The sequence below is a fragment of the Hylaeus volcanicus genome, chromosome 5 (genome assembly GCF_026283585.1).
Source record: "Hylaeus volcanicus isolate JK05 chromosome 5, UHH_iyHylVolc1.0_haploid, whole genome shotgun sequence".
Classification (NCBI taxonomy): Eukaryota; Metazoa; Arthropoda; class Insecta; order Hymenoptera; family Colletidae; genus Hylaeus; species Hylaeus volcanicus.
Genome location: NC_071980.1, coordinates 30724813 through 30745401, shown reverse-complemented (window position 1 = coordinate 30745401; position 20589 = coordinate 30724813). Strand labels below are relative to the sequence as shown.

Here is a 20589-nt window from a genome sequence, read left to right as displayed (position 1 = left end):
TAAATATTCAGTAGATGTCATAACTAATTCGTTATACGTACAAATTATCACAACTTACAATTAGTGTAATAAATTGCACGTTTAAACTATACCTACTGTCCTAACCTCGATCTATTCCGAAACGAAATTCTCCAGAAGTAACCAAAGTACATAAATAAGTGACACGTGCCAATTTAAGCCTAATATATACAGAAATTGGCTACATTCGTAGCCAACTCGTTAGAAATCTAACAATTATTCCTTAAATTCAATCTTCATAGACGATTAAGATTTTTTTATTCGAAACTTGGGAGCTCGGCAGTTGGTCCAGTTGGATTTCCCGGTGCGCGTGCTATAATACACGGCAAAAGTTAAGTCTAACTCGGTATAGAATCAATGACGTCATACCTAAAGCAACATGTAGGATTTACGAAACAGCACGAACGTAAAGCACGAGTCGGGGGGATTGCGGATTGGGTGTGTTTACTCGTTTGTCGTTTGTCGATAAGCCAGTCTTGGCCAGTCTTGCGTGGGTTGTTGTGAATGAACGTCGCGTAGACGAGAAACTGCACGTTTCTCGTCACTTTTTCCTAATACTCTCTCTTACTCATGCTTCGATGAATCAGTGAGATATTGGTATCAACTCCAGAACGTAATAACCAGCTCTGTATCATTGAAAAATGGAGCTCGTCGATTCAAAAATGTACGTGGCGATGATCATGTGTCTCTTTTGTTTGGGCGTTGTCGGCCAATACGAATGGCAAGCCAGAGACGCTTTCGACGAAATTCGTCTGAGAATGGATAAGATCAATCGAGAAAATTGTCCTATTCAGCATCTGGGAGACTTATATCTACCAGAGGACTCAGTCTCTCATTTACCTGATATCAAAGATATTAACATCAATCCTGTGTTTCCTAATAGAACTGCTTTGTTGCATCTACATAATATGGCTCTTAGTAGATCTTTCTTTTGGAGTTACATCTTACAGTCGCGATTCATACGTCCAGCGATCAACGACACATACGATCCAGGCATGATGTATTACTTCTTGTCAACCGTTGCCGATGTCTCTGCAAATCCGTACATAAATGCTTCGGCTATATATTTCTCCCCAAACATGTCATATTCCCCATCCTACAGAGGTTTTTTCAATAAGACCATGCCCAGATTTGCTCCCCGTACATTCAGAGCTGATGATTTTAACGATCCCATACATCTGGAAAGAATATCTACCAGAAATACATTCGCTATACAAGATCTTGGTGCTTTTGCGAGCAGCAGTCTTAGCGAAGATTATACAACGGATTATCATCGAATAAACGAATGGTAATTTGGTTAATAATGTTTAAGCAAGATTTTCGGTTCGTTTAAATGTGCTTATGTATTGGTTTTGTAAATGTAGGTATAAGAAATGGTTGCCAGATAATGTTGATAGAAGACACGACACTAAAACTACTTATCAAGTTGAAATTCGATATGCTAATAACACCAACGAAACATTTACATTCCATGGACCACCAGGTACTAGAACGAAAGCAATCTTATCAAAGCATCCTATTTCAAACAAACGAGACTTAATATTTAATTATCTTCTATTATTTTGTGTAGGCGCCGATGAATATCCTGGACCTGTAAAATGGACCAGGCCATACTTTGATTGCGGCAGATCGAATAGATGGCTTGTGGCAGCAGTTGTACCTATTGCGGACATTTATCCAAGACACACAGGGTTTAGACACATTGAATATCCAACGTGTGTATTTTACATATTTATATCCCTATTTAACGAACGAGCTATTCATTTGAATTTCCTTTTACATTGCTTATCTTTCTTCCAGATATACTGCTGTATCTGTTATAGAAATGGATTTTGAAAGAATAGACATAAATCAGTGTCCTAAAGGGAAAGGGAATAGTAGACCGAATCGATTTGCAAATACTGCAAGATGTAAAACAGAAACTACAGAGGTATTTGACATAAATGAATCGCATCATGTATTTCATCATTTATTTCTGCTAATTTTAATTCTTGCCATGTGTGTAGTGCGAACCATTACATGGTTGGGGTTTTCGAAGAGGAGGATATCAATGTAGATGTAAGCCAGGTTTTAGACTTCCAACGGTAGTACGACGTCCGTATCTCGGAGAAATCGTCGAAAGGGCGACTCAAGAACAATATTATAATGGATTCGATTGTACTAAAATAGGATGTAAGTGTTATGTTCCTACTGTATGTGGATGTAATATGATGCAAGTGTGATGTATTTTACTTGACAGGGATTCAAAAGACGCCAGTACAATGGGAAAAGGCAAAACCATACATCAGAGAAAAATATCTCGAGCAATTTTATCGCTATAAAAATTATTCTCTTGGACCAGAAGCTTTGAGGACTGAGAAAATGAATATAGATCAAGCTCTTAAATTTATCTTGAGTATAAACGCCAAAACGTGCAAAAAGTAAGTAAGAAATGATTATTAATAATGTACAAGTTACAAAACTTAATACCTAAAATTACAGTTACACGAAAGAAGAATTAACATTACGCGGAGATATCGGTTTCGCCGCCGAGGAATTTTTCGAAAACGAAGCAAAAATGGCGACACGATTAGCAAACTTTATTAGCGCGTTTCTACAAATTTCTGATCCTCATGAAGTTTACTCGGGTAAAAGAGTAGCAGATAGACCACTTACAGAGGATCAAATGATCGGGGAAACTTTAGCTTTGGTTCTTGGAGACACTAAGATATGGTCTGCTGGAACATTTTGGGATCGTAACAAATTCACGAATAGAACATTCTTTGCTCCATATGCCTATAAAACTCAACTAAACACTCGAAAATTTAAAGTCGAAGATTTAGCCAGACTCAATAACACAGGTACAGTAATAAACATTATTGTATAATACTCATATTTTTCGTACGAGTATTATAATTGCATATGTTTCCAGAGGAAGTATACACTAAAAAGAATTATTTCCAAATACTGAAACAAAGATGGGCAACGAATTACGATGAGCTGGAGAAATACTACATGAAAATAAAAATTCGCTACAACGAAACTGGAGAACATTTGAAGAAATATGAACATTACCCGACTTTTTATAGGTAAGAATTTGCTAGAAAGAATCTACAACATTCAATCCAAATATAAAGAAATTACATTTGTGGGATTGAGGAGCAAGAGGAATTTGATCTCTCAAATAGGATTTATTTTAATGTGTGGGAACACGCGTTCGTCTGTACAGAGCGGCAAACCTGAACCATGGTCACTGGACAACTCCGTACTTCGATTGTAACGGCAAAATGGAGAAATGGGTAATTACCTATGCATCCCCATTTTTCGGCTGGGACAGCTTGAAAGAGAACCTGGAATTCAAGTAAGTATTTCTGTGCGTACAGACGACTCGGCGGACACGTAGTGTATGCATGAGAAATCGAATGTGAGATACTCTACAAGGATAGGAAACCAGTTTCCTTACAAAGAAAGAGGAGGAGCAAGATCACATTTTATATTAAAATCCTTACAGAGGCGTTGTAGCTGTTACTATGGACCTGCTTCAGCTCGACATAAACCAATGCGACGATGTGTTCTACGCGCCAAATGCGTTTAAGGGTACTCACAAGTGCGATAGGAAAACGTCATACGTAAGATTTTATCTAAATTAATATTTATGTATTTCGATTATCATCCTATTAATAGAAACATTCTATAAAAAAAAGATAAGATTAATCATCTCTTTCTTCGTTCATAGTGCGTACCTATTCTCGGCAGAGGTTTCGAAACAGGCGGATACAAATGTGAGTGCAAGCAAGGTTTCGAATATCCATTCGAAGATTTAATTACATATTACGATGGTCAGTTGGTAGAAGCTGAATTCAATAATCTCATTAACGATCAAGAAACTAGGTAATTAAATATAGAAATCAGTAAGGTTCTCTTCCGACAAATAATTACGTAGTTGCAACATTGATTGGTGTTTGTATCGTAGGTACGACATGTTTAAGTGTCGATTAGCGGGTGCTTCGTCGGCTGAGGTCAGCTGGATGTTATTACTAGCGTCGATGGTCTATTACCTGATTAAAAGTAAATAATGCCGTTTTATTATAATAAATAGAGATATACCATTATGCCGTCCGATTACAAAGACTTTAAGTATTTTATTTTAAACTTATATTAGCAATACTACATTCCGTCCAATAATATTTTAATCATTACACTTTTTATCTCGGAAGATTATAGTCATTTTAAGAGAGTTTCGTAGAATACAAAAGTCATAAATGTAAGAAATAAATACATAAATTGTAATTATAGATACGTGCATACACGGCACATACACTTTATACGTCCAGTTGAAATGTACACAAATGTATATTGTCAATTTATGTATTTTAAAATATATTTTATACCTTTTATATTTTAATAATACATTGTATATACAATTATGTCAATTTATTTAATTTTATTCCATTTTCCATCTCATTTGTATCCCTTTATTACGTTTCCTATGTGGAAGTTATAAAAGGCTATTTACTATTCTTATTAATGTTTGGAACTTTATTCTTGCGTACTCAAATTTGTATTTGGAGGAAAGGAACAATTCATTATTATATTTACACTTGTATTTCATTCTAAAAGTAACTAGGGTTGTCCTTAAATTGTATTTATAAATAATCATGAATTACAATAATGTACATTATACGATCTAACTTGGCCAAGGTTTACAAATATTTGTAATTCGTAAGGATCCCTAAATATTTGTTATTTGGCTATTACTCTTTCTTAGGTGAAAATTGATGTTTAATGAATCTAAAACCCTGAGTCAATTGTGCTCCCTCGTTAACAAAATGGCAGGCAAACAGAAGCAAGTTCCGCGGTTGAACCTTCAGTGCAAATCGCATAAACATTGCAGAGTACAAGCACAATGCTGAAAAATAATACATCTTATAAATGTTAACTCGATTCTTGACTCGTGCAATTTTTACTAACTAATAACCTATATTTTCTATTGATGCAACTTATAATTTCTTCACTGTTACTTGAAATATTAAATTTCCAAGATTTTAGCTGAACAAAGTTTGCCTTTGAGGTACAGATTAATTAGATTATTTTATAACTATTTTCTGGACTTTTCTAATACACGAACAAGACGTGTTTCATGTATATATGGCACAGTATATATCTTTTATGATATATACCGTGGGTACAAAAAAATATAATAAATAGACACTTTAATACGTTGAAAGTTTTAACGCATGTGCGTACTCAGTTTGTGTATATGTATATATGAAATGTAAATAATCGTTAAATTAAGAGATATTAAAATTGACATACTAACCAAGTGTCATTTTCCCACTGATGAATTCCGGATCTCTTCGAATATCGGCGATCGCAGCGATTGGAATACCCCAATTAGCTACTGGTCCCCAGAAATGCGTGCTGAAACAAAAAAAGCGCTTTTCATATATTTAAGTCACATGTACACAATAAAGGTCGTATGCACACGTGAGCATGCAGGAATGTAGGAATGTTTCTATAGCTTGCCTCATGAAGTAATCACGAGTCTCTTTGCTCGATAGGAGTTTCTTAACACGATTCATCGCGATGCTCTTTCCCCGTTTTCCTATTTCCTTTCTTTCCCAACGAGCTGTCCTTCTAAAATAAAGCAAACGAGAGATATGGAAATCAGCACGAGTAGCTTCGAGGGAGCAAGCATCGGTTTAGTTACATAAACGATCACATAAAAAATATTCCTCTACTGGCTGAAAAACATTCGATAAAGACTTCCTACCGCGAGAATCATACGACGTTATTAATCTGGAATAAAAATTATTTTACGTTTGCTCGAACCTTTGGACCTTTTGTCCCTTTTGTTTTTATATAATGAAACTTTTTAGTTGGCCATAAATATAAAGTTAGATACCAGCAGCAGTCCACGGCATGCGCGGCAGTTTAAAAATGACTTTTAATCACAAATTCACTGATGAGAGCCAATCAAGCCAATGTTTTAATCATAGCAAAACATAGCTTCGTTAATTTCGATTACTTTCTCTACTGATTCGATTCTACTTGATATTTCTTGACTAAAATCGTATAGTTTAATACTTGGGCCATGAACTTTATATAAGTAATTACTAAATTTATTTTCGCAATAATCTCGATCCTTTTTTGTAGCATTCAAAGTCGAACAATTCGATTGGCTGAAACGCAGATAATAAAAATTAGGAAGGTGTAAGCATTAAACATAATTTTAATTTAGAATAATTATCGAAAATATATACAAAGTTTAATATATTATACCGTCTTAAAAAACTAGTACGCCTTTCCTCTTACTTCCATAACATAATTACAAAGCAGAAAAGGATGTTACAAAATGTACAATTATATAATTCAAAATCACTTTCCTTTGACATGTGGGTTAACAGATCTGTATATAATATTGTAATTGCAATAGATATAATCTGTAAGATAATTCAATGACATAAGATCTTTGCGCTGGCAACAACGCTACACAATTTATTAGTCGAGATGAGCTTAATTTAGTGCATAGTTAAATCATAGTTAAAATATATACATATATGGATAACATTTAGAGCTAAATTATTATATACATGTATATTTCATGGTATAAAAATATTTTTATCTTTTCAATACACAGTGAGAGGTATCGACTCGTTAATTACCAAATTTTTTTAGTTAAACACGTTGACTGCCGATGGTTATGCTGCGATGCATAATTGTTTTTGCATACTAACTTTGGAAAACCTTTCCCTTCTACCTATATTCTTTAATGTAAATAATATAGTATTGTTTGTTTCTTTTTTGTACCAAGTGTTCAGCCTTATAGTAAAAAGAGTTTCATCTTTCTTATTTATTTTTCTGCAAATACCCTAGTACGTAGATATTGTAAAGGCACACAACGTGTTAACAGAGACAAGAATCATTTTTCGATAGGTGTCGTTGTATGTATGTCCGTATGCGGTAAAAGCAGATTACCGTTTGATTTTTCAATTGTTCTAAAATATATATTACAAATTAAATCCACCGAAGGAAGCACTTGTAAATCTTTTTAACGATCGAGTAGCAATTACACACGCGCAGAATAATCCTGTAGTTGTACAGAACAACTAACGCTTGCTGAAAGTTCGTTTTAGCATCAACTCGGTGTTCTTGTGCCATCGTCTTGCGCACATCTATTAACTAAAATTACACATGCAAAAATTATGTATACAAAGAGTAAGATTATCAACTGTAGTATACAAGGATTACTTTTATGATAATAAGAGTGAATCCCTTTGGTATTCATTATTTGTCGAATGTGCAATCGAAACAAATAGATGCACTTTGGGGGCGGGGGAGGGGGGGGGGCTGTGGGGCGCACCGGGGCGGGGGAGCATGAATACGACACTTAAATGCGTTGCGTATTATTACAAAAATTACTATTCCCCATTCCTTCCTGTTCCACTACCGACAACTTCACAATTTTTATAGACAACCTATTGCTGCATGGAAAATTTGTTTCCTTCTCGTGTATCGAATCTCCTTTTTCAGGAAGAATGTCGGTTTATAAATAATAGCGAACCAGTAACGGAAACCTAAGTCATTCTTACATTTTTCCCTTCCTGCCTTTTTCTCTTGCAATACATACATTTTTCTTCTACGTGCAATAATAACGAATAAATCATGCGAAACACGTATTTAAACATTTGTCATCTGTTATTAATACAGTAACGTTCAGACGATTACTTTTCTAGTAATCTTCTCGTTCTATATAAAAGACTTACTTTTCCTTTGGTATATACTGCACGTAAAGAGCACACAAATTAGTAGTAATTATTTAAACTAGTTTTTAAACAATTTGAGTACGAAACAACACATACAATTGTACGTAAATCTGTAATATAATTTGTATTTTAAATTCTGATCGTTACTGTTTCAATGTTACACCGCAACAGGTGTTTTATTTTTAATATCTATCGATTCTTGCCAATTCTCTGTAGATATACAATTAACTATTAAAAATTAACGATTTCACTTTCCGTTGTCAACATGTTAACAGTACGAATAAAACGATTTATCTTTAATTTGTACATGGTACATACATTCTTGATGCAGTAATGCAGTGTTCAACCCTTTCTCTTCTATCAAACGAGTAACGTCAACGATTAAGTCTTTCAGGTTTTAATCGTGTGTTGTTTAAACAAATTAATTGGCTCGTTTCCCAGTCGTTTCAATTCATTTTGCTTATAATACGTACGTACATATTCAACAATGAGAATAATACAAATTAACAAAGACACTAAACAATTTAAATAAAAGCCAGTTAATTGAAACAAGGGAACAAATAATACCCCAGACAAAGCGTGTCTTACAGAGGTATTTCTTTTTTCTAAAAATAATACGGCGTATCGTATCGTATAAAATTACATGCGTTTGTGACACGAGATATGGAGATTCGTTATCCATAATGTAAACATGTATTGCAATCGATAGTTTCAACAGTTCTTTCGGTACGTCTATCGTTAGGAAGTCTTACGTTAAGAAGCCGTTTACGAATGATAGGAATCGTTTCGTGAAAATGGTATGGACAAATTGAATGTTCGTTACTTGGTTGACGTTACATTACTTACTCGTGTTTTTTACTTACATTAAATAAACGATTTTGTCTGTGCAATTCAACTTTCGAACTGTTCGTCTCATACTTTTTCCAGAGTTTCTTAATTTTAGGATACATCTAATTAATCCGAGAAGACATAAGAGACACACACAAAATATATGTATACGGCATGACATTAAATCGATAACATTTCTTAAAATTACAAAATATTTAAAAAAAGAAAAAAAAAGAAAAGAAAAGAAACGAAAAATATTAGAGAAGTGCCAAAAAAAAAAAAAAGAAAAAAAAGGCTTGACGATTGAAAGCTGCATAAAATATGCAATGAACACATTACATCCATTCAAGAATCTATACAATAATAATTAATATTTAGTAATAATTATTACATGTTGTAGCATTCAATGTAAAAAAAAAAAAAAGACGTTAAATAAGGCCGATACATTTAAAAGCCACATTATTCTAATTATTTGCAATATCACAGTACTTGCTGAAACATACAAACACGTGTTTCCGATACGCACGAAAGCCAATTCCAATAAGGATGGCAACCACGATACCTTTTCCTCGATAAACACTACAATAAAGAGTATACATTGCCTAGCCATTGATCATTTACTGTCTCATCTTTCGATCGACCATCACGTTTTATAATTGTATTCGAGATTACATACGCCTCGCAGTAAATGAATTGATACCCTTTTCTTTGAAAAAGTCGTATATCTTTACCTCGATTCACGAAAATATAAAAGCTATCGTATCTCGAGTTCTCAAATTGATATACATCGTGTCACGTTCTAATAATAAAATTCTAGAAAGTGGACCACAAACACGCGATAAATGCCCATCAATTTTGGATTCCACGATTAAATTTTGTCCCGTCATTGTGTTATCGATTGTTCTGATCTGAAAGATATGATCTCTGAGAAGGTGATTCCGACAGGTAATTCTCTGGTTAATGAAATATGTAGTGGTCGCGGCGGGGTGGGGGGTGGTATAGGAAAAATGAGGAAAAAACACACAAAGATACAAATAATGAAATACACGTATGTAGACCGATATACATATAATATTTAGAGCCCCCTATTCTACGTGTACGGATTCACGTGTTCAATGGTGTAACACACGGATGTATTTCAACTACTCTCCTTTGTTTCACGTGAATTTCCGATTGAACGTAAGTCAACGAGCATTGTTCATTCTTTTCTCGACTTTTTATCAAGCTTTTATCATTGTTTTTATTCTCTTAAAAAATTCACCTGAATGTCTATTGTATCGTAACATTTGTTAAACAACTCAAACGGGTTTTAACTCCTACACCGAGTATTCGATCTTGTACAATGTCATCGATTACGGTACATAAAACGGGTGAATCTAACAGTATGAGTTGAAATGTGTCAATCGTTAACCATTTAAGCAGCAAATTTGTTCAAGTAGTTGCATTATAGATAATAAAGACGCGTGAGACGCGTCTTGGAAAATTCTGCGGACAATAGACGTTAAAGGGTTAAGTAGTAAGTACACGTGAAATAAGAACTAGCATTAGCCATCCGTGTTCTTTGTGATGATTTCCATGACTGTACGCGACACGTATGGGCACTAATCGTGTTATCGAAATTAAGGAACAAAAGCGAGGGTTTCTGTTTTCGATGATCGCCGTTCTGTTCAGCTCATATAACATAGTACGGTATACGTTTCCTGACAACGATTCAACAAAATTCTACACGGGTTCGCATCGTTCTAACTACTCATCCTAATCCAGAACAAGCTCTTCGAACAATATTTACAAACATTTTCCGACTGAACGTGAAACATTGCATTATCTCATCTTTGACACAAATAAAACTTATAAGCCTACTGTCATACGTAAACGGGACCTTGATTGTCGTTATCGTCCAAACTTATTCGACTAGGATACGCAGGACCACCACCGTCGTCAAAGAATCGTCTAAACGTGAACTCGAAGAAACCATGAAACGGTTTCCCGTTGTCTAATAGCTCGTCCGATTTATTGGAATCGGATGACTCTGAATTCCGTAATTTATCGGGATCCACGGGATCGAAGTTACTCGTATCGGTAGGATATTGTATCCTAGGTATGTGTGGAGCTACTTGTCGGCGTAATCCTTTCTCAAAGTCGATACTTGCGAAAAACGGATGACTTTTCACCTCGTCCGCGTTCTTACCTAACCGACGATCCGCGCCAACGCACAGTTTTAATATCAGATCCATACCTTCAGGGGAGAGGTTTGCTTGTTTAGGGATATGTAGAGTTGTCTCCCAGTTAATCACCTGCAACACAATTATTCTGTTCAATTCAACCGATGAAGCAGTATTTTCTAATGTATGTAATGTAGAAAAAAACGTTCTCCAAGTTTTTCAACAAAGTTAGGGTCTACTGTCGCAAACAAAGGATCTATAGAATAAGACTCGAACGCAAGTAAAAATTACCTTGTATTGCGTTTCAGCGGGTGTATTGGCAAGAAATGGTGGAGAGCCAACCAACATTTCGTACAAAATTACACCGACGCTCCACCAATCGCACAACTGAGTATATCCCGTCCGTTGCAGTACTTCCGGCGCAATGTAGTTTGGTGTGCCAACCAACGAATGAGCTAAACACCTTTGATGTTCTCTGTGCCTCCTGCGTTCCAGCGGCTTCGATTGAATGCAACGACACTCGTTATTCCAATCATCAGCGGGATCCATGGAATCTTGCTTCCCGTGACCTGTTTTAATAATAATTAGTAATAAGTAATAGTTTTAGTATACAATGATCGATATTGCAAGGAAAGGACTAGATAAATAGAGAAAATAAGCTAGTACAATGTAAATTCACGTTTCAACAATCTAGTACTTGACAATATTTCAATAACCAACTAATGTTGCTTATTCTCACCATTTTGTTGATAATACTTGGAGTTGTGAGTCCATCGAAATCCCGTGCACAATCCAAAGTCCGTCAACTTGATGTGCCCATCTCGATCTATCAAGATGTTATCAGGTTTAATGTCTCTATGAATGAAACCCATCTTGTGAACACTTTCTACCGCGCACGTCAGCTCAGCAATGTAAAATCTCGCCAATGGTTCCTTGAATATCCCAAACTTGATCAGCAGCGACATCAGATCACCACCAGGTATATAATCCATTACAAAATACAGATTGTCTTTATCTTGAAATGAATAATAGAGCTTCACTACCCATTCGTTATCAGCCTCCGCCAATATGTCTCTTTCAGCTTTAACGTGAGCTACCTGATTACGATTCAGTACGTCTGCTTTCCTCAGAGTCTTCATGGCGTAAAATTGATTGGTATCGAGCTTCCTGACCAACGTTACCTCACCAAACGCGCCCACTCCGATAGGCTTTATTTTCGTGAACATTGACTTATCCATCTTTGCTCGTTTCAGTCTGATGTAGTTCGATTCCTTCTGCGACAACATTTTTCTCATTTGACACTGGGCTTCTGCACTAAGCCCAATCTTTGCCATCTCTGTTTCCAGCTGAAGTCGACGGTACAGCCGTTGCTTGTGAGACTTCAACACATTTTCAACATGCTGTTCCATGAAGAATTTAAACGCCTGAGGAGAGTAATTACGTACTTTGCAGTCTCTACGCTCCTCCTCTTTCTCTTTGCTCATGTGTTTCCTTTCAGGTATCGGTGACTGATGCTTGATCTTGTAAGACGAGGGCGAACCTCCTCCCTTAGCCCCGTTGCTATCTGGTGCATGGTTATTATTGTTATTGTTATTACTGCTACTATTGCTTCCACCGTTACTGCTGCTGTTGTTGTTATTATTATTATTATTATTATTCCTCGAGGTTACAGAAGTCGATGTTACCGGAGGTAGAGGCGGTGTTTCTATAGGATGCTGACAATTCTCAGCAGGTGAGTATTTTCTTTGCAACGGAGGGTGCAGCGCGACAGGAGACGACCTGAGGTTCGTGCTGTTCTCCACCGTTGATATCACGCTGGAATCGTCGGTAGTTGGCGTCCCATACGGTGGAGGAGGAAGTGGATGATGCAAACCACGTTGCGCAGCTAACGCTTGCATCGTAGTCGCGTAACTTGGCGGCTCTGTGGTAGGTACCCCTACCGAGACACCTACGTTTATGTTATTCGTGGACGTGCTACCAACGTTGTTCACCGGTGGATACGCAGGCGGTGGTTGTTGCTGCGAGGATTGTTGTTGCTGTTGCTGTTGCGACTGTTGCGGCTGTTGCTGCTGCGGTTGCTGTTGCTTTTGTTGAATAGAGGACGCATAAGAAGGTGGAGGTGGAGGCGTATTGCTGGTGGTCGAGATGGGCTGAGGAGAAGTCGGTGCGATAGCAGTCTGCAAGACGGGTTTCTGAACTTGTGTGCTCTTGACGGATTGCATGATTATCGGTGGCTGGGTTTTCGCCTGTCGCGCGCCCCAAGCTTGCAGAGGGGTTGGTCTGGCCATGGATGCTTGAGTGCTCGGTGATATGGCAGAAACTGTGATGGGGCTCGGTGAGCCAGCCGATGTAGGCCCAGAATATATACCAGAGGAAGGACTTTTTCGATAATCTTGCTGAGACTGCGTAGGACTCTGCCTGCTTTGTATAGAAACGCTATACGATGGTGGTTGCACCGGACCTGCCGACGAAGACGAGACTATGGGGTACGGGGGTGGCGGTTCAACTTGAGTATTAGAAGTGTTGTTGCTCGTTTGGTATATGCTGAGGGCCTGCATTTGCTGTGAGAGCTGTTGCTGAACTTGAGGCCCGTTTTGAACGATCATAGGCTGACGGCTGTTTGAATTGTTATTCGAACTCGCCACAGGACTTGTACCCCGTTGCGGCAAGTTGACAGACGTTGATATAGGTCCTGTATTGCCAGGTGCTGTGGGTGGCGGTCGTGTAGGAACGACTGGAGCAGGAGACATGCGCTTAAGCATTTGCTGCATGTTGGTAGGTACGTTCGGTTGGTTATACGGAGCGTGAGGTGGCGGCGGTGGAGGTGGCGTGGAGCTGCATCGAGGTGGCGGAGGAGGTGGTGGTTCTCGTTCTACGAAATTGCTCGGAGAATATTGTCGACTCAGCTGTGGATGAGGACTGAGCTCCGTCAAACGGGGACTATCGGATCGCGAACTTCCTGCTCCGCTATCCAGCGCAGGACTACCGCGTTGTAAACTCAACTCTCGCTCTAAACTAGGTTTCCTTATGAGCTTGGTATTAAGTTTACCAAGACCGTTCAGAGATTCGCCTTGGGCTTGTTTTAAAAACTCTATAGCGGCATCCAGACGCCAACCAGCCAACTTCAGGGCCCGCAGTGCAATTTCCTGGGTGTTGGACATTTTTAAAAATGTGTTAAAAATGTCTTCTTGATAAATAAAAATCGATTATATATGTTCATCAACTTTTTAAACTCTACATACCTCCGAATATCCCATGGCTAATAACTGTGCCAATAATTGTCGTTGATCAGATTTATCGATAGTTGAACCAGAAGCACCCGAGAGACCACTGAGTCCAGAGGCAGAACTTATCCCACTGGTTGTGGATAAAGTAGATATAGTACTGGCAGCACTGGAACCCACTTCACCTGCTCCTCCGATATTTGCAAAAGGCAGCAGAGAATTGCGAATTTCAGCTAGGGCCTTTTGATGGTATCCAGAGCCACGAGTGCTCGATTTACTAACCGCGGGTGGATTCATAGTGGCCCATGCTAGGTCCTCTGAGACCTAGCTTTAATCCAGCTGTGACACATATATATCCATATATACGTACATATATAAATTTTAAATGTAACGTTGCTTTCTCATTTCATTGTGAGAATTCTACGATACATTTGTACAGTGCTTTGTACACGTACATGTGTTTGAGTATTTTAATAATAATATTCTACATCGAGTAAAGTTACAGAGTAACAATCGTATCAATGTATTCGTGAAATATAGTAAATACTATACAAAATGTCTTGTTACAAGTTAAAGAAATATATCGATGCAATGCTTACGGATCTAGCTTGATGCTAACAAGCTTTAGCGTAGACTTTTCGTAGTGTCATTGCAGCAGTAGTGTAATATGCCACGCACAACAAACACGTTGATCTGGTATACGAGTGACAGCAGGCATTGCTAATTCTAATACTACTTCCGTTCCAAATATTCTTAACTACATGCAGTAAGAAATCTATGTCGATATTAGTGAGCCGATGGACACCAAGATATGATATTCGTTATGCTAGAAGTCTTGGTTGTAGCATAAATTTGTTTTGTTCGTTCATCCATAATTTCGTATATATACATACATATATGCGTGTACATACATATATGTGTATATATATATATATACATATATATATATATATATATACAGACATACATACATACATATATGTGTGTATATATATATATGTATTATTCGGAAGCTCGTAGTATAGAATAAAAAAGATTCGTATATAATCTCACAAATTCCGTATCTTTGATGGACATGATGTTCAGATCGATCAGAAATCTAACCTATTCGTTAGATATGCAAAGGATCGATCCAGAAAGTCCTTTATATGATGAATAAGCTACAATAACACACTTTCTTCGTAGACGAGGAGGCATTGGCTGATAAATGTCTTGAAATAAGTTCGATCGAAGTAGCAATCAGGAGAGAACGACTTGAGAGCATATTCTATTATCACGTTTACCCAGAACCCATGTGACGAGGGTAACGTGTACGTAAAACTTTCGATCCACTATTTTTCCTTCAAATCAATTCTGCGATACTCCGATACACAATCGTAATTACATCAGCAACAACAAAGAAAGATACAGCCGTAAATTACTAAAGTAACTGGCAGCCATTTTGAAGTGCCACATTCCTACACCGACTTGACACTCTTTTTCGTAATTTACGGTGTACATACACGAAGCTCGTGCGCGAAAAAACAAATTGATCTTCGTAATTAACGTTGTCTTACGCTCGATAGACAATATTTGTCATTTATCGAGAAAGATAGATGGCGATTTTCAAAAAGCTATATTCAAAAGATCGATCGAATGAGCATTTCTTCAGCGATTTGCAACTACCTCTTCGTGCCAAATGGATGTCAACATTATACCAATCGTTTCTATTCTCTATGTTTAATCAACATTTAAACTAGTATTCAATTAAAATTACTTTTAAATGTTAAGAAACTCTTCTTAGGTATTCGTTACATCTATCAATTTCCTCATCATAATTTAGGAATGTCGAGACAATAAAAAAAAAACAAGTAGAAAAATAACTTTTGGTAGTTGGAACAATACTTCCAGGTTCCTTTCCTTTCAGCTTTCAACCCTTACCATTAAACCATTGAACCATTAAACCAATGCGATCGGTCAAGTTATTTTCGTCGAGTTCATTTTTAGGGCTAACACGCTTCGAGTTTAACAGAAATGTAAAATTACTAAAGTAACCCTCTGGCTCTAATCAATGTGTATGCCTATGTTGTAAGTTCTGTCTCTAAAAGTTTCCTTGAAACACGTGCATCGACAAATTCTGCTAGAAGGAATTACTGAAAATCTGTAATTTATCCATAAATCATCCAATCATAGACATGTATATTTATATGCACCGCATATTTTCTGCTATTCAAGGGGCCTACGCCAAATGCATCCTCTTTCTCAAAAAGTTTTTATTGTTGTTGTTGCACAACTGAAACGTTAGATGGCTTTAGCATCGTATCCAATACCTAACCTCTAACTGTATACATTGTAAAACTAACAAAGCCAAGACAATCTATATAACCTCTATACGACTTGCGTTCTGTCAATTGTTAACTGTGCATTTCAATTCTGAAATATTATTATGAATCCAAAGAATATGTAGCAAGTACAAGTATGAATCACAAGGTAAACAATTTTTATTCCATTTTAATATGCAAAGAATTCCCTTTTATAATAATATGTATCTGCTCAAATGTACATGTTTTTTTGAAAATAACAGAATAAAGTTTAGTACCTTCTCTTAAGAATTAATGCTTTTGCATTGTTGAATGAATTGAAATAATGGACATTCATCTATCAATGAATCTCTGACATACGAAGAAACCATCGTCATGGTAGCCCATGTTATGTGTTTGACTTCTTCTGGTGGAATTCCATTATTTTCTCGACAGAAAGGTGAAGGTGATTCGGTAGGTCAGTTTATTTAACAAACCTAATACCCAACTTTTTACAAATATCTCTTATCTTCTACTTTTCTTACTTCTAGATGACATTTTCTAAGATAGCATCTTTAAATGGAGTACACATGTTTCTCAAGTCACAGGACATTAAACTCTTGTGTACAGATTTACCTGACACTACCATAATGTGGAAAGAGTTTGAAAGAAGCATTACTTTAATAGCTATTGCCAATGGGACCACGAAATACATTTTAAATAAATTTCTTGATGCTATTTTTGGTGCTATGATTTTATTTGTTGGTATTGATGAAATAAAAAGTGCAAAAAATATTGAAAAGCTTAAGAAAGACATGCGTTTGTGTAGTCCAATTGTTGACAATTTATTGCAATGTCTCGATGCTGGAGATGGGATTTCTTTGAAAACTGATATTGTCAATATGACAGAATGCATTATGTGTGATGAAAACAATTTACTTCAGGTAATCTGGATTTTTGTAATTACAAAATCTTCTGTATATTAAATAATAATATGTTTAAGACTTGTTTAGAGGGTTACGTGGAATGTTTGGATTCCATTTATGGATGTATTTTGATACATGGTTGCCTAGCAGTTGCTACAGAAGGCTGGTGGAGTTTACATCCTATCGAAAGGAAATTATTAATAATAGCTGTTACTGTAGAAGGTGTCTGTACTACCCGCGATATTCCTGTATTTCTTCCTTATAAGAGTCCAAATGTAAGTATATTTGAGAAAGGATATAAGTCAATAAATTGACCATGCCGATATATAAATGGGAGACTGTGTAGGTGGCTTTCAGACTAGTGTCTGTTGCATTGATCAATCACATCGAAGTGCTTGCATTGTGTGGACCAAATCCTGAATTATCAGAAATTGAGAGGTTTGCTGTACAATGCTGGAAGAGTAGCATCGATGCTTTGCATAGTGCTGAACAGTGCTATCCAAGGAATTTACCAATGTCTATAAATTTGGATTCGGAAACACTCGGGTAATCTACCCAAGTATTTTATTTACATATTTTCATGAAGGATTTCATGCTAAGTAATACATTGCCAACATGTTTTTTCCACATTTGGTTAGATTTCTTTTGGCAAACTATAAGGTGCAGAAATTCGTACTCGGCAGGAATACACAGTATACAAAAAACAGAGCCAGTGGGTCGCACAGATTAGATATATTAAGAACTTTTTATCACCAAGCCGTCGAAACCTTTATATCATCTCCTGCATCCGAAGGTGGAACAAACACTGACAGTTCGGAGTTTGTTGGTGCAAAAGAAATATATTTATGTTCTGAATACCACAAATGTCATGCAGTTAAGTATGGAGATCATATCCTTTGTATTTTATACGCATCCGTAGTGCCTACTCATACTATGAGATTGATTTGTCAGAAAATATTGAAAATGTTACTCGTTGATAAGTAAGGTAAAAATTTAGTGCCTAAGACTTTTTGTATTCGAACTACTGTTTTTATGCTACTTTGTATTTTTATACTACACAATCACAGATGATTGCAATTATCGAAAATGAATAAATACTAAGGCGTTATCTAAAAATTTCCAATTCCCTTTCAAATTCCAAGTTTCTAGTGAAAGCAGTTCCTACTGTTTCTGCAAGATGGCGCCATCGATACCAATAATTTTTTTCCATAATGCATAAATATTACGATTTTTGGTTTATAACGCTACAATATACTATTGGAATATATTGCTTAAACATTTATCTTAATAATTATTTAATGTAGCAATAAGTAATCAAGTCTTTAGTTAGTGGCGCCATCTAGTAGAAGTGATGAGAACTATTTTCACTACAAACTTGGGCGTTTTACCACCGATGGCGCCACTAGTACTAAAACCGGTAAAACCTGCTTAGTGAGCGGTAGCCATTCTGGATGCATTTAGATGAACCTAGGATGCATCCATTGATAAAAAAAAAATGGTAAAAAACGAAAATGTATAGACACAATGTTGTACAATGTTTATGTATCGAAAGTTTGAGAATCACAAGAGTAGTTTTAACCTATAATTAATTAAAATGAAATATTAACAAGAGAATTCTTGCCGTATACCGTAAACAATATAATGTATTTAACTGTATTATCCAAGTAAAACTATTCTAGCATTATGAAGTATGTATATAATATTTGTAATTTGTGACTAGTCAATTGCACGTTAATTTTTATTAACACACGTTTGTAAAACAGCAATTAATAACCCAAACATGAGCAGTACAACCAAAATGGCGGGTGATACAAAATTATACGATATCACAGATTTTTACATAGGTTTAGGATTAACAATTAGTTCCAGCGGTTTTATAGGTTAGTTAGCGCTTGAATTTTTCTAATGAATATAATCTTAATAATTTTCATAATCTTAATTATTTCCTGGTTTTATATTATATTTACTCAGGTGCCAGTTTTATTATTAAGAAAAAAGCATTGATACGTCTCCAAAGATATGGTGGGTTACGAGCTTCATCTGGAGGATTCGGATACTTAAAAGAATGGATATGGTGGGCTGGTCTTCTTTCAAGTAAGCCAAAAGTGTTTGCATATCATAGATCTATTTATGCATATATATTTTTGAATTTGCTACGTCGTTAATGATCAAATTAAAGTGGGAATAGGAGAAGCAGCAAATTTTGCAGCTTATGCTTTTGCACCAGCTTCGTTGGTTACGCCGTTAGGAGCACTCAGTGTTCTAGTATCTGCAGTATTAGCATCAAAGTACCTGAATGAAAAACTTAATTTACTAGGAAAGGTAATATTAAATTGTATATCATTCCGTACAATTTTTATATAGAAATTATTTAGAAATTGTATATACAAACGTTTTTCTTCCAGATTGGTTGCTTTTTATGCATTGTAGGTTCTACTACTCTTGTACTTCATGCCCCAAAAGAGGAAGAAATTAGTACACTAAACGAACTCTTAGATAAAGTCAAGGATACAGGATATGTTGTCTATGTTTTAATAGTAATAATATACAGTCTTTTAATAATTTTTCATTTTGGTCCTGCTTATGGAAAGCAAAATATTATTGTATACATCAGTCTGTGTTCATCTATCGGTTCTTTAACAGTTATGAGTTGTAAGGGATTAGGATTGGCCTTAAAAGAAACCATCAATGGAATCAGTAACGGATTTGCAAACTGGTTAACATGGATTTTTTTATTTAGCGTCATACTTTGCGTGAGCGTCCAAATGAATTATTTAAATAGATCATTGGACTTGTTTGAAACTACAATTGTGACACCAATTTACTATGTATGTTTCACAACATTAGTAATAATCGCATCTGCCATACTATTCAGAGAATGGAAAAGTATGAATGCGGAAGATACTATTGGTTCGTTGTGTGGTTTTCTCACTGTGATAATAGCAATATTTTTATTGAACGCATTCAAAGAATTAGACATTAATTATGGCAATATAAAACATATGTTGCGACCTAAACGGGAATTACTTTTAAGTAACAATACCCAGTGGTCTAGTAGGGATGACGAAAGATTGATAACAAGACTAGAAACAGAATTAGATCATAACTATGGAGCTCAAGCTTTAACAAGAAGTGTGTAGCAATTGTGTTTCAAATATTTATTGTGCAATAAAATAAACTTAGTAGGGTACATCTGATATTATGTTATCGATACGTTAATTTATAAATGTGAAAAAATTATGTAATTATATGTAAATCCTAAGGAATTTTCTTCTACTCATTCCTCTTTATTTATTTCATTTCATTTATATCCTTTTATTTTATTTTTTTTTTCTTTATATTCTGTGTTTATTTATAAAAACAATTGAAAAATAAATTTACAATACAGGCGTACGTTTCGTACGGTT

At 36.0% G+C, this 20589-nt stretch overlaps 5 protein-coding genes across 6 annotated transcripts; 3 read left to right on the top strand and 2 right to left on the bottom strand.

Annotated features, from left to right (window-relative positions):
* Positions 1–416: 416 nt before the first annotated feature.
* LOC128877301 (uncharacterized) lies at positions 417–4424 on the top strand. The gene is made up of 12 exons (XM_054124485.1): positions 417–1306; positions 1383–1501; positions 1589–1733; positions 1819–1948; positions 2025–2190; positions 2258–2438; positions 2500–2858; positions 2930–3086; positions 3227–3358; positions 3509–3626; positions 3734–3888; positions 3971–4424. Exons 1-12 carry the CDS (start codon positions 660–662, stop codon positions 4071–4073), a joined length of 2412 nt encoding a protein of 803 aa, XP_053980460.1. The 5' UTR covers positions 417–659; the 3' UTR covers positions 4074–4424.
* Positions 4118–7104, bottom strand: LOC128877312 (mitochondrial pyruvate carrier 1). The gene is made up of 4 exons (XM_054124504.1): positions 6976–7104; positions 5524–5634; positions 5318–5418; positions 4118–4906 (listed from the first exon to the last, which is right to left on the bottom strand). Exons 2-4 carry the CDS (start codon positions 5577–5579, stop codon positions 4752–4754), a joined length of 312 nt encoding a protein of 103 aa, XP_053980479.1. The 5' UTR covers positions 5580–5634; positions 6976–7104; the 3' UTR covers positions 4118–4751.
* LOC128877297 (serine/threonine-protein kinase Warts) lies at positions 6212–15891 on the bottom strand. The gene is made up of 5 exons (XM_054124481.1): positions 14577–15891; positions 13996–14316; positions 11493–13899; positions 11045–11322; positions 6212–10885 (listed from the first exon to the last, which is right to left on the bottom strand). Exons 2-5 carry the CDS (start codon positions 14272–14274, stop codon positions 10454–10456), a joined length of 3396 nt encoding a protein of 1131 aa, XP_053980456.1. The 5' UTR covers positions 14275–14316; positions 14577–15891; the 3' UTR covers positions 6212–10453.
* A 402-nt stretch (positions 15892–16293) lies between these two features.
* LOC128877305 (protein fuzzy homolog) lies at positions 16294–18290 on the top strand. 2 transcript variants are annotated; one of them, XM_054124491.1, is made up of 6 exons: positions 16294–16446; positions 16541–16730; positions 16808–17200; positions 17260–17457; positions 17529–17728; positions 17821–18290. In XM_054124491.1, exons 2-6 carry the CDS (start codon positions 16653–16655, stop codon positions 18164–18166), a joined length of 1215 nt encoding a protein of 404 aa, XP_053980466.1. In that variant the 5' UTR covers positions 16294–16446; positions 16541–16652; the 3' UTR covers positions 18167–18290. The 2 variants fall into 2 exon arrangements, with proteins under 2 accessions (XP_053980466.1, XP_053980467.1); XM_054124492.1 differs by lacking the exon at positions 16294–16446 and having other exon boundaries at positions 16593–16734.
* A 329-nt stretch (positions 18291–18619) lies between these two features.
* LOC128877306 (magnesium transporter NIPA2) lies at positions 18620–20575 on the top strand. Its single transcript, XM_054124493.1, has 5 exons — positions 18620–18870; positions 18946–19062; positions 19154–19276; positions 19362–19504; positions 19588–20575. Exons 2-5 carry the CDS (start codon positions 18963–18965, stop codon positions 20320–20322), a joined length of 1101 nt encoding a protein of 366 aa, XP_053980468.1. The 5' UTR covers positions 18620–18870; positions 18946–18962; the 3' UTR covers positions 20323–20575.
* The last annotated feature ends 14 nt before the right edge of the window (positions 20576–20589 follow it).

Excerpts from the sequence above, each read along its gene's own strand:
- LOC128877301 (XM_054124485.1), top strand. The coding sequence starts at position 660 with ATGGAGCTCGTCGATTCAAAAATGTACGTGGCGATGATCATGTGTCTC. Across the intron at positions 2,439-2,499 it reads AACGCCAAAACGTGCAAAAA|TTACACGAAAGAAGAATTAA; the intron begins GTAAGTAAGAAA and ends CTAAAATTACAG. Across the intron at positions 3,359-3,508 it reads AAAGAGAACCTGGAATTCAA|AGGCGTTGTAGCTGTTACTA; the intron begins GTAAGTATTTCT and ends AAATCCTTACAG.
- LOC128877312 (XM_054124504.1), bottom strand. The coding sequence starts at position 5,579 with ATGAATCGTGTTAAGAAACTCCTATCGAGCAAAGAGACTCGTGATTAC. Across the intron at positions 5,419-5,523 it reads ACTCGTGATTACTTCATGAG|CACGCATTTCTGGGGACCAG; the intron begins GCAAGCTATAGA and ends TTTTTGTTTCAG. Across the intron at positions 4,907-5,317 it reads CAGTGGGAAAATGACACTTG|CATTGTGCTTGTACTCTGCA; the intron begins GTTAGTATGTCA and ends ATTATTTTTCAG.
- LOC128877297 (XM_054124481.1), bottom strand. The coding sequence starts at position 14,274 with ATGAATCCACCCGCGGTTAGTAAATCGAGCACTCGTGGCTCTGGATAC. Across the intron at positions 13,900-13,995 it reads TAGCCATGGGATATTCGGAG|GAAATTGCACTGCGGGCCCT; the intron begins GTATGTAGAGTT and ends TCCAACACCCAG. Across the intron at positions 10,886-11,044 it reads CCGCTGAAACGCAATACAAG|GTGATTAACTGGGAGACAAC; the intron begins GTAATTTTTACT and ends ATTGTGTTGCAG.
- LOC128877305 (XM_054124491.1), top strand. The coding sequence starts at position 16,653 with ATGGTAGCCCATGTTATGTGTTTGACTTCTTCTGGTGGAATTCCATTA. Across the intron at positions 16,731-16,807 it reads AGAAAGGTGAAGGTGATTCG|ATGACATTTTCTAAGATAGC; the intron begins GTAGGTCAGTTT and ends TCTTACTTCTAG. Across the intron at positions 17,201-17,259 it reads ATGAAAACAATTTACTTCAG|ACTTGTTTAGAGGGTTACGT; the intron begins GTAATCTGGATT and ends AATATGTTTAAG.
- LOC128877306 (XM_054124493.1), top strand. The coding sequence starts at position 18,963 with ATGAGCAGTACAACCAAAATGGCGGGTGATACAAAATTATACGATATC. Across the intron at positions 19,063-19,153 it reads TAGTTCCAGCGGTTTTATAG|GTGCCAGTTTTATTATTAAG; the intron begins GTTAGTTAGCGC and ends ATATTTACTCAG. Across the intron at positions 19,277-19,361 it reads GTGGGCTGGTCTTCTTTCAA|TGGGAATAGGAGAAGCAGCA; the intron begins GTAAGCCAAAAG and ends ATCAAATTAAAG.